Source organism: Sebastes umbrosus, chromosome 4 (genome assembly GCF_015220745.1).
Source record: "Sebastes umbrosus isolate fSebUmb1 chromosome 4, fSebUmb1.pri, whole genome shotgun sequence".
In the NCBI taxonomy this organism is placed as follows: Eukaryota; Metazoa; Chordata; class Actinopteri; order Perciformes; family Sebastidae; genus Sebastes; species Sebastes umbrosus.
This window is the reverse complement of record NC_051272.1, coordinates 1,725,582-1,738,664: the sequence shown is the minus strand read 5'-3', so window position 1 is coordinate 1,738,664 and position 13,083 is coordinate 1,725,582. Positions and strand designations below refer to the sequence as shown.

The window sequence follows — 13,083 nt, the reverse complement described above, 5'->3', positions numbered from 1 at the left end:
CGGCTGTTTGTCACTGATGTCTCCGTACCAGACTCACAGCTGTCTAACTATCAAGTCATTTAATCCAAGACTGAGTCTCAAATCGCTTTTTCTTAATGGAAACTAAAAACAAATTACCAGCTGACTGCGATCATTCCTCATATTTACAAGGAAAAATAAACATTCAGTTGTCTTTAATCAAGTATTTTCTTGATGGTATAGTGGTGTGCAGATGGGATTATAATGACATGAATCTACTGTGGAAATAAGTTTCACTGCTACATTTTCCCCCACAAGCAAAAGTGTATATTACAAATATATTTGAGACTAACAAGCTTGTTTTGCAGTGACGTCTGCTGTGTTGTTGTTTTTGTCTTCAGAGCATGACGAGTGTCTCAGCGGGCTCCACAACTGCGATGAGAACGCCCTGTGCTTCAACATGGTGGGAGGCCACAGCTGCTCCTGTAAGCCGGGCTACACCGGCAACGGGACGGTCTGCAAAGGTAAGAACCATCACAAATACTGTGAAACATTAGTCACACATGTTCTTACATTACATTGCAAACAAAGAACTTTGTCTTCTGTCCCAGGCTGCAGGAAGATTTATCAGGAATAAAGGATATTTTACTAAAAGAATGCAGTCCTTAAATGATCATATAATGACCCATAAAGCATGAAATCTCATGAATATTCATCTTCAGTCTCGTCTAAATCACATAACAGTCTTCTCTCTGCAGGGAGACCATTAAACACGCCTGTTTCTATAGTTAATAGTAATGTACTGGAACGTAACTGTACACACATCTTTAGTTCATTTCTGCTTCACATGAGGCTCTACACTGTAGTTGTTCTCAGTGTTTTACATGAGACAATATGTTAGTAATTTAGGTTTTGTACCAAACATCAACAGACCACCTTCCCTTTTACAAACAGTACAGTAAGTCAGTGATTCTCAACCATTTCGAGTCGCGACCCCTTAAACAGCTGTTTCTACGCGCCTCCCCCTGCTGATTTTGAGTGATTATTGTGAATGTTCTGATTAATAAATGTAGAATAAATAATATAATGTGATGACAATTATGTTTAGTTTTGTTAAGTTTTAACAGATAGCACCTAGGCATTGTCCAATGTGCTCCAGGCACTGTGGATCTTTGATGCGTTTCTTGTCGTTTTCTCTCCCCCTGACCCGCCGGAAATCCCCCGTCAAAAACTCATGTGCACGCACACTTTGACGCTCACAAACACACTCAACGAAATCTATTCTAATGAAAATTATATCACTGGTACAGGCAATGTAATGTAAAGAAACATTCGCCAGTCTAAGATATGTTATTTATTTTTAATATGTTTATTTTATTAAGTATCTCGCAACCCCGTTTGGGGTCCCGACCCCCAGTTTGAGAACCGCTGCAGTAAGGAGCAATTTGCTCTGAGCATCTTGACACTGTAATCTGTTTTAAAAAATAAAAGATAAATTAGTCACACAAAATAATCCTGCAAAATGTCCCAATTAAAGCTCGTTCTAGTGAGCCGCTGTTCAGCCATATTCACTATAGTCTGTTCCCAACCCCCGATATCACCACCATGTCAACAGCAGCACTGCGGTTATAATCTCACCGACATCCACTGAAAAGCCTCCTGTGACCCGGGTTTAATGAGTGCTCCTCTGTGAGAGTCGTTCTATTAGTAATCTATGCTCTTACTAGGAAATTGACTTGACCTTAGCTGTTGAATCAATCCCTTGATTAGAAATCTATTTAAAGGGGAAGCGCACTGATTTTACTTGAGTTCACTTGTCATCGGGAGTCCAACGCATCCTGTGAAAAGAAAACTGTTTTATAAATCCCAAGGTGATGTCAAGTTGCTTCTTTTCCTCAATCAACAGGCAAAGAATGGATTTAAGAGATTAATCTCTTATCAGAATAGTTACTGATAATTTTATGTTTATTACGACGGAGTATTAGGGCCACATTGAGGAAAAAAAAAAAATCTGAGATTACGAGGATAAAGTCGTAACTTTACGAGAAAAAAAGTCATAATATTACGAGAATAAAGTCATAATTTTACGAGACAAAAAGTCATAATTGTACGAGAAAAAAGTCGTAATATTACGAGAAAAAAGTCGTACTATTACAAGAATAAAGTCGTAACTTTACGAGAAAAAAAGTCATAATATTACGAGAATAAAGTCGTAATTTTACGAGAAAAAAAAGTCGTAATATTACGACAATAAAGTCATAACTTTACGAGAAATAAAAGTCGTAATATTACGAGAATAAAGTCATAACTTAGGTCAACCCAGGTCTGTGTGGTTCTTTCTTCCGAATAAACGCAGGTTCTTGCACAATCTTTTCCAGGTCCTGATACTGATGATAACGTGCTGCTGATGTGCCAAAAGATGAAGTATTTCCTTATTTGTGAAACCTAAACTAAAGTAGAACTTCACAAGATGCTCCACGTTCCTCATTTTCACACAGGCGGCACGCTGCTCTATTTCCCCTCTAAAATAACACGTAAAACATATGACTTTATTCTCGTAACATTATGACTCTATTCTCGAAATCTCATATATTTTTTTTTCCTCAATGTGGCCCTAACACTCCGTCGTAGTTTATCGACTAATCTATAATACTGAATTGTTGGAGTACCCCCTGTGTGGTGCTCCTTTTGCTGCATAGGGCCTCTTTTGTTTCTGATACTTCTTAATCTTTATTCTGGGGTATAATGTATATTTCATTTATTTCCATTGCATTCTGTCAACTTCAATGACTTCTCTGTGTTCCGGGGACACATTAACCAAACAGTCTACCCACATGGATAATGAACATTTCTGAATTAACCTTGGTGAGATGCATTAATCACGCGAAAATAATATCGTTGGAGGCCGTTAATGAATCACATCACCAAATTAGCTCTTATTCTGTATGCAAATACATATGCTGCCGCTGCTGGTCTAATTACATAGTTAATGCTCGTTAATCTTTGTGAGTAATGGCTCTGATTCTTCCTCTGGTCTACCTCTAGCTATGTGTGACGGATTGTGCCAGAACGGGGGAACCTGCGTCTCACCTAACAACTGCGTTTGCCAGCAAGGGTTTACCGGGAAGCGGTGCGAGACAGGTAAGAGTTCATCTCAGTTCCACGCCCACGTTTCTCTCTCGGCAGATAGGAAGAGCTTTTGACTGAACGGGGGACGAGAAACAGGAAGAAGAGGTGACGTAAAGTGAGGGGGTGTTCTATTTTATTTTTTTAGATCTAACAGGAAAAGGACAAAAGGAAAGAGCAGGGGAGATTACAGTAGTGAGGTAGAAGATCAGAGTTGTTGCTTTAGTTATCTCGGCTGGGCTCTTGTTTAAAAAGAGAGTCATAATTCTTACTTTGTGTAGCTGTCTTTGCTCTGACCCCGACAACGCAGCTGATCTGTAAATGCTGAGATGTTTCCAGCGCTCACACTCTGCTATATTCACTGTGTGTGTGTGTCCGTGGGTGATTGTGTGGGTCTGCGCTCCACGGTGAATAATGAGCTTGTACCTCTTCCAATGGCCCGATGGAGGATTTGAACTGCAGTTGCAGCAGTATGGGAATTACCTCCATATCACAGCCCATATTAATCAGCGTGGCATTCCTCCTCATACGGGCGCCACGCCACATCCAAATTACAACCGCACACAAACCTCCTGATGCACAACATGCGATAGGGCGTGATGGCTTAACCGAGTATTAAGTCAGGCTGATGTTTATGGCCATAAGACCATATCACTGCTCGCTCTCATGCATGGAAATATGTCACAACACAACGTTGTGATAAGACTCGAAGGGAGTGGGGGGGGGCTTTGGATCCTATTCAGTGTGTTTTTCCTCCTGCGGCGCTGCTGATTTAAGGTCACCACTGTAATCCTGCAGGTTGGTGCTATAGATGCAGCATATGTCTAATCTATAACATCTTTCTCATAACTACGGCTGTCAAAGTTCACGCAAATTCGTTTTTTTTAATGCAATGTTTAGGTTGTAGCGGTTCAGTTTTGAAGCTAGAGTGAAGATACTGGTATCATATGAAACTAGAAAACCTGATGAATCCATCGGTACCAACCATGCCACGCTAGCTCGTCGTGAAGGAGGTTAAATGACGCTCTAAACTTGCGCTAAATTGGCATGGCCATTTTCAAAAGGGGTCCCTTGACCTCTGACCTCCAGATATGTGAATGAAAAGTGCTGTTAGATACGACTCCTGGTGTTCCGCCAGTGATCGTGTCCACAGCCGAGTGTAGGAGTGTAGGTTTGGGTAAATATGAATATATTTGAGGACCGATGGGATAAAAGTGAGTGTAATTATTGAAAATAATAAATGAGAATGGATTATGAGTAGATTAATGAGGTAATAAATAAAGTAATTTGCTGTTTTTTTGTTTTGTTTTTGATTGTTTTGACAATTAATACTTTAACAAAGACTCACTTTTTGAGTCTAGAAGCACAAGGTATTTATAGTCATCATTTTTAGACATTTTATAAACAAAAGGGATTCATCTTTCCAACCCTACACTAATGAAAGTAATCAAACAATTTCTAATGTTTAGAATGAAAAACAATAAATCACAGTAAATTAAACTGAGAGTTTCTTCAACAACAGATTCAACTCACATAATTTATCAAAATAAGGGTTGTCAAAGTTAAGGCGATAACGCAAATTCATTTTAATGCCACTAATTTCTTTAACGTGTTAACGCAACTTTGACCTCGTAGTAGGCTCAGCTTTAAAGCTAGCCATGCAAAGCCATGTCAAACTAGCTCATCAGGAAGGAGGCTAAATAACGCTCCAAACTTACGCTAAAGTTTGGAGAGGAAAAACTGTCATGGCCATTTTTAAAGGGGTCCCTTGACCTTTGACCTCCAGATATGTGAATGTAAATGGGTTCTATGGGTACCCACGAGTCTCCCCTTTACAGACATGCCCACTTTATGATAATCGCATGCAGTTTGGGGCAAGTCATAGTCAAGTCAGCACACTGACACACTGACAGCTGTTGTTGCCAGATAGATAGATAGATAGATAGATATAGGTAGATAGATACACAGTAAATATACATATCAACACCAGAGATAAATATATATAGTAAACACAATATAAAGAATATATTAAAATACACTATAAATATACCAGACTACTGCAAATAACATTGCAATGTGTACAAGTTACAAGTGTGTTTGAGACAGAAACTACAGGGTTTCTGTGCAATATTTGTCATTGTTTTGTGTTGTTAATTGATTTTTAATAATAAATATATACATACATTTGCATAAAGCAGCATGTTTGTCCACTCCCATGTTGATAAGAGTATTAAATGACTGACTAATCTCCCTTTAAGGTACATTTTTTTCAAAAAATGTGTGATTAATTTGCGATTAACGATGGACACTCATGCAATTAATCGCTATTAAATATTGTAATCGATTGACAGCCAGACTCATAACCCCCCTCTTTTCAACCTTTTTGTGGCGTGTCCTTGAGGAGATGAGCGGCCCGGCTAATAGAAGTCAAGTCATGCCAGTTCCCTCCGTGTGTGCTTGTGTTTGAGTGAAGCAAACGGAGCCTCTCTGCTTGCTCATTGGTTCGGGTATTGATTGCACATAAAGGACCTTTTTTTACGAGGCGTCCTTTTTACTGCCTGCCTTAAAGTAAATGAATTTCCTCATGGTGCTGCTGTGGGATGCTGAGGAAGGGGGATAGTGTGTGTGTGTGTAAAACCACTGAGAATGTGTTAACACACCTAACCATAATGACTTATCCTACTCCCCGTTCTGCAGCAGAGAGAGGCTTCTGAGGACCTCGTCCCTTAGTAATGGCACGGTCCAGGCAATCACACATTTCATTACCTTCTGTAGTGTTTTAGATCCCTGCCGTTCGCTCTTTGTCTCCCTCTCTCTCTCTCTTTACTCTCTTTTGTGAGCGTCCCGCGTCTCAAAAAACAGTCACAGAATCGTCCATCAAAGGAGAAATCTTACAAAAATGAACGACAGCTTTGTCCCCGGTGTTTCTATTCATCACTCGGTATCTCAAAAAGCTCCACAAATTAATACGTTTTCTAGGAAACATTTCTTTGTTGTAGAGAAAGTTTTTTTTTTTTTTTTCTATTTTCATCATATCAACGTTAGGTGTGAGATAATGGATATCTCCATAAAAAAAGAAGATGATGAATTCCCTAAAAAGTCAAAGCACGCCGCTTCTTTAAAGAAAAGAATTTAAAAAGCTTTTATCATAGTGGCTATACACAAAAAAAACAAGGATTACAAAAGCAAGAAAACAAGACCGAGACACCGGTCTTCCTCAGGGTCAAACAACCGACCAGTGAATTCATTAAAAGTTTCAGTCGTACATGTGAGAATTTTCAGTTTGGCTCCCTCATCACACCAATTCAGTGATTCAACACTATGTCTTGTGGCTTGTCGCTGCCACCTTTATGTCTGTGCTGGACTACGGCGATGTTATATACATGCATGCATCTTCTCAGAGCCTACGCAGGCTGGATACTGTCTACCACGGAGCACTGACATTTAAAGGGACTGCAGCTCCTCCAGACCAACAGAGGTTTCCCGTGTCTTGTGAAGTGACGGGGCTCTGCAGAGAGAAACGTTGTTGTCTCGTTACCGACCGGGTGCCGGTGTCTCCCTGTTCACTCCGGCTGCGGGCGGAGGGAGATGAGTTTCTCGCTGCGGAGCCCCGCTGCCTCAGCCTGCGCCGAGGCAGGAGAAGCAAACACAGTATCAGCATTGATTCATGGAGAGACCTTCGTCTGGTCAGCTAACATTACTGCCAAGCAGCTGAAATATAGAGTGATATTGTGCTTTTAGCTGACGTGTGTCGCCTCACTGTTTTGAGCGATGCTCGCTCATGTCTATGTAGAGCGAGCACAAACGGGAGCAACAGGACGCTGACTTTTGTAGACTTAACGGACACAGGTGTCGCTGTTAACAAGACATTTCTGATTCTTACAAACAGTCCCTTTAAAGGAGGCTGTGGTCGTGCGTTGCGATTGGCTCAATTTTGGCGAGTGCAGGCCAGATTTTTCTGCGCATGTGTTATACCCCCAAAGATATGACGCGTTGATGGCGCGTGACCTCCTTTCTATAGGCATTGTACATGCACAGGAAGTCACTTCGGACAGAGCTAGATATTTCCCCCAGTTGTCCGTCTCTGTGCTATGCTAAGCTAACTGTTTCCTGGTTTCCATATTTAATATATAAATATGAGAGTGGCATCAATCTTCTCATCTCACATTCAGCAAGAAAGCTAAACCAGTGTATTTCCAAGAGAGTTGAACTATAAGTGTAATTTTTGAATGCTTTGAGGTGAGGATCACAAACAAAATTCAATTCACCTCCATTGTGTTGAAGTCCAAATAAAACCAAAACTATACCGCAAGAAGAAGTGAGTGGGGGAAATACTGTTTTGCTGTAATTTGGTTGAACACTTTAAGTTGTTCTTTTTTCCATTAAATAAAAAACAACAAATCATGTCGTCCATAAATACAGTCGTCGTTTCTCTTTCTCAATCACACCATGAGAGGATGGTGGCTCGGGGATCAGTCTGTTTCTTCGGCTTCTTCCTCTCCGCTCATCATTGAAGCTGATTAGAATTTGAGGTTCGGGGACGTGAACACAAACAAGCGCTCGCATGCACGCCGAATCTCTCGTGCGCCCCTCATGCCTCAGGCGACAAGATGTTTGTCTCCACAGCTGCTGCTGCTTCAGTGTGCACGTCTATCTCTCTCCTCCCTCCCACAATCTTTGACTGCCTCCCAGTCTCGTATGAGTCAGCTCTGTGACAGCCAATCGTCCTCGTTTGCTTATTTTCTTCTTCAGGTTTTTATAGTCCAGGACCACCGTCAGGGCCGCCGTGCTACGGGGCTAAAGCCTCTGGCACCGTTTAGAGACTTCACCAGTCATTCAGTGTGAAAGGGGGGAGTCCGTCTTATTGTCTCCTCACAGTGTGACAGCAGCTCCCAGTGAGGGAAGTGTCTGCTGGAGAAGCTCACAGAGATGTATGGAGGTTAATGTACTGTTGGATATGCTGCTCTACTGGTGGGGAGGATGAGGAAGGAGGAGGGAGGAGGGGGATGAGAACGGTAGTTTGGGGAGAAGAGATGGAGATGTACGAGGGAGAGTGACAGATGCAAAATTCGAGGAGAGAGAGAGAGAGGAAAGAGAAGTAACGACCAGGAGGTGGGTGAGAGGAGGTGAAGTGGAAAGGAAGATACAGAGATGTTGGGAAAAAGTGACAGATGCGGTGATGGAATGGGAGATTCGAGGAGAGAGATGGGTGGTGAGAGGCCAGGGGTTAGTGAGTTTTTCTCTGCATTTGGATGCGGAATGAGGCCGGTGGAGTCGGTGGTGCAGCAGCAGGAGGAGGAGAAGCGGAGCTGGGTGGATGAACATGGAAAAGCTTTCACTAAGTCTGGGCTCCCCACCCCCAGAACCCTGTGAGCTTTTAGAGGCCTCCCCAGGGACGCCACCACTTCTGCTGCTCGCTGCTGCAGCGGCAGACTGACGGCCTGTCATAAGACACCGAGCAGGAGCTCTTCAAGGCAGCGCGCATAGACACACGCACGCCTACGAGCACACACATTTTACGAGTTTGCTGATTGTCAACCTGCCTCCTCATTTTGGTTTGTTGCTCGTCAGTCTACATACGTGCAGTATTTTGTGTACATTTGTGTTTGTGATTGTATGCGGGTGCGTGTTAATGTGTTTGTGTCTTTCTGTGGTTGCGACTCTCGGTGGCTTGTCATTACCATTCAGGGGGAATGGATGGGGAGGGACAGGGGACACGCGTTGCTGACAGACAGACAACCAGCTAGTGGAGAACTCTGACACATCATGAATTATGCAGGACACAGCTGCGGCGGGGCACATACACTTCAGTCGTGGATATAAATGTAGGCAGGGCCAGCCATGTAATGTGTGCCCCGAACATGCCGCATAGTTAATGTGGTAGCCTCGGGGCTAGCGCCGTTCCCTATATGGCTCGGGTGTGAGAGATGGGCAAACGTTGGAGTATTAGGTTTATTTTTCAGCCAAATGGACGTCCATTTTCTCCCCCGTCTCGGAGAAATCCAGAATAAAAAATGTGCTGTTTTACCTGTTAGGATGTTTCAGAGTAAAAACTAGATGTCTGTTGAAGCTAAAGATGTTTTTTGTGCTCGAATGCCAGAGTGAGGTTATTATATTGTGTGACCTGTAAATGAATTTCTCTGATGTTGTCGAAGTTGCAGTCGCTGTACTGTTTGTCTGTGACTCGATTTGAGGAAGGATGCCATCCCCCGTGTTAGCAAAATGACCATCAACTGTGTTAATTTTTGTCTGGATTATGTGTTTAACTTTTTCATATTTGTCTAATATAGTTCGCTCTTTCTTTGTAAAATGTGCCGCTCTGTCTGTCTGTCTGCAGTCTGTAGACTTGTCCATGTCTGTGATTGGTCAGATGCTGCAAACACCGCCCCGTTCATGTGAACGCGCTCTCAGCCAGACTGAGAAACCCTGGGTTGATTTATAGAGTTGATAACCAGCGTCGTAGGACCGCTTAACGTGATCTCGGTTGTTAGCGTTAGTTAAGCCAGATAACAAGAAGATACCCTGGGTATGTTGAACTCTCTTCGTAGTACAGACCTCAGAGCCGAGCTGGAGCCTTGCCGTCCCTGAGCAGCTGTCAATCACTCACCAACTCCGACCAAACGGTCAAACTAGGCAGCGCTGATCAAATATGAATCAATATTCTGTTATTGTAATGCCTATTTCTCTCCTCAAATGTTCTCAGAATCATCTTGTTGTGTACTGTCAGCGCTGCCTAGTTTGACTGTTTGATTGGAGTTCGCTCTGTTGAATGAACAGCCAATAGGAACGCTCTCTCTCTGAAATGACCTGTGATTGGTCAAAGTCTCCCGTCACGAGCTAGATGTTCTAAAGCCTGAAAACAGAGCCATGAGGAGGAGAAGTCTAGTTTTCTCTCAGAACACTTGAATTACAATATGATGAAAGATTATTATGGAATTTTTGCCCAATGATGCCAAAAATATACTGACTACTGCCACTGTAACTGTGTGTATATTGATAAATCCATGGCGCTGTCCGTCGTGTTGAAGTAGCAGACACTGCCGCCCCCGTCCACAGCAGTACATTGCTTTGCTCCTGTGTCGGTGCTCCTGTCTGTCTCTCCAAACTGGGGGCGTGCCGACCGCCATCTACTGTAGGTAATACACTGACTAAAGAGAAGTAGCTCGTTCAATCCCACTTCAAAACTCTCCCTTAAAGGTCAACAATGTTCCAACTTGCAGCGTTTCATATGACGCATGTTACCGGGTGGAGGTGTAAGAAAGTAAACTCGGTGTACTTCAAACTAATTAGCTGCTAGACATTACACTTTGAACTTCAAATTGTGTGGATAATTTAAATTAAAAAAAGTGAAGCAAGAAGAGGAGATATTGAAAGAGAGAACAAAAGATCAGGGATGTGGCACTTCAGCAAGATGAGATTAATGTAATATTGAAGGCATATGTGAGCAAAAAGCCCTTTACTTCAAGGGTGCACTGAAAAATACAGATGAAATACATGTACTGTATATTAAGTTGGTGTTGTCAAAACCCAGTAGCTTTACACCTCCGTCCTTCAAAGTGTAGTTGTCGTCGTGAAGGTTGTGCCGGATATCTTCGCTCTGGGTGCTTTTGCATAACCGATGAAGACGAGAAGACGATGGCAATGGAAACTTTCAGATGTAATCATGCACAATTCATGGCCATTAGAGGCAAATCAACCATTTTTATAAATATTTCCTTGAAAAGCAGGTTAAAGAAATTCTTATATCCTTAGGAATCCCCATCTTCCCTCTCTCTTAGCCTACGGGGCTATTTATTTATTTATTGTTTTAAGATCTTCACTCATGTTGCATAAAACACCACTTTATACTCGGAGAATACCACAGTGGTCTCGGTAAAAGTATAAGCCAAATGATGCAATAAATAAACAAACCCGTAAAGACTTTATCATGTTGCCGTTCCATCTGACAGATAAGTTTAATCTACGAGTCTTAAGAGCGTCTTTAGTTATGATGCTTTTAGAAGAAAATACCCCGCAAATAGAAGAAGATTCATAACAAGGGGCTTTATGACCGTCGGAGCTTTAAGATGCTTTTAGGAAACGGGGCCCAGGACTGTAAAGATTTCCAACCAGCCGATGAATAATTGGGACATAACATCTGTGAACATCCCCTTCTGTTCTGTTCTGGCCTCAGATGTGCGTTTATTGACTGAATTGCTGAACTGCTCCTATGAGAAGAATGGGGAGGTAGCGTTTTCTATTTTCTTTTATTTTCAGCTCATTATCTTCTCCTTTCAAGCCCCTCTAAGCTTGTTAGGGTGCTTTGCCACCAGTTAAAATGTTCTGTCACTACGCTGTCAGTTCTGTAACTAATGGCCGTCTCCGCTGTCCTTGGTCGGCCTCTCGCCGGCTTCTCAAAGGACGCTGCGGGCTGCTTTAGGGAGAAGAGCGATTTTGATCAGATGCTGTGGACGGACACCTCTCCCTTTCATCTGCGGTCTCGAGTCCTCACGAGCACTTTTAATCATCGGCGGCACCGAATCACACAGAGGCTAGTTCAGCATCAACACTGATCTTTAAGGACAAGGAGAAAGAGATAAAAGAATTTTATGTTCCATGTTAATGATGCAATTTAGTTTTGTGACTCCCACACACTCCTGGAGGGTTATGTTCAAGAGCACCATCAGGGACCCCTGCTGTATTACACCTACACTGTAAATTCCTGTTTTATTGGTGGGAAAAAACTCTCATTTTCTCAAGTCGTGATCATTTACCAGCACACTCCTTCTTCTCGTGAAGTGATACTCTCGTAAAGAGACGTGATCTAAAGAGGGGGAGCGTTCTGTTTATGTGAAGGGAAACGGCGCCGTTTCATCAGAGTTTCCTTATTCAATTGGAGTTTTTACAACCTTTTCTTCTAACTTTAAATTTAGGAAAAGATGAAGGAAGATAAGTGAGAGAAGGAAGTTTGAAGAGGACATATGTAGAGAAAGACAGCTGAGAAGTGAAGAAAAGGAAGAGGGTATTTAATTATTGGGCGATAGCAGATGAGAGGAGATAAAGACGAGAGGGAAAAGGAGGTGATTTATTATAAGATGTAAAAATGGAACGGGGAAAAAATAGCAGTGAAGAAGAATATGGGGAGGAGGAGGAGGAAGAGGAGGAAGAGGAGGAGCAGGAGGAGGAGGAGGAGGAAGAGGAGGATGGGAGGAGACAAGAGGGTGGGCCAGTGAGTTCATGAGGAAGCTTTGAAGGCGGTGAGAGGAGAGAGTGTGGAGCCCCGAGGTCACGCTGGCGTATTGACTGGAGGACGGAGAACCGAACAGGGCCAGACAAACAATTTGTTCCCTCAGACCTCATTTACATTGATGGCGAGCTCCAGGAAGCTTGTCAGAGTTTTAGACAAAAGCACAGACCAGACAGACAAAAACATAGCAGGCTGAAAGACGGACAAAACAACAGAGAGACAAAGAAACCGAAGGAAGATGAATAGCGAATAATAAGACACGCAGATGGTCAGGTGGATCTGATAAAGGTCGGCTACATGTGCATTAAAGTGCGCAGGACAGAAGAGCTATAGCTGTTGTTGATGCTCTGCTGTTGTATAATTAGAACCAGCGAGGGCCACAGCGTGTATTACACAATGGTAGGCACGGGAAAAACATCCCAACCTCATCATAGTTGAAATCTCCCCTGGGCGCCACCCACCCGACACTCAGGCACAGGTAGTGAATATTTAAAACCATATTAATTTTTTCGCTGCTTGACAGCTCCCATGATGCAACGCTGCAGCTCTCCCTCTCTCCCTGCTTTCGCTCCACGATTTACCCACAAGGCCCGGGGGCCTGTGACTGTTGAAGCTCAAGCGGCTTGTTTAAGCACAGTGATTATGTATTCATTATTTATTTAGAGACAGCCTTACAAAGCCCTCACTCCATCACCTCTAATTAGTGTGTCTTAATTAGACCCTGCTAATGGCCGGAGCTGTCGTTGAGCTGAACGCAACCTGCTGCTTCTACC

General features: G+C 42.8%; 1 protein-coding gene across 1 annotated transcript in view; it reads left to right on the top strand.

The window, feature by feature from the left end:
* nell2a (neural EGFL like 2a) overlaps positions 1-13,083 on the top strand; it is a 98,197-nt gene that overhangs the window by 64,950 nt on the left and 20,164 nt on the right. Inside the window, exons 14-15 of the mRNA XM_037767356.1 lie at positions 360-482; positions 3,004-3,099. Of these exons, the coding sequence (XP_037623284.1) occupies positions 360-482; positions 3,004-3,099 (219 nt within the window). The remainder of the gene's footprint in view (positions 1-359; positions 483-3,003; positions 3,100-13,083) is intronic.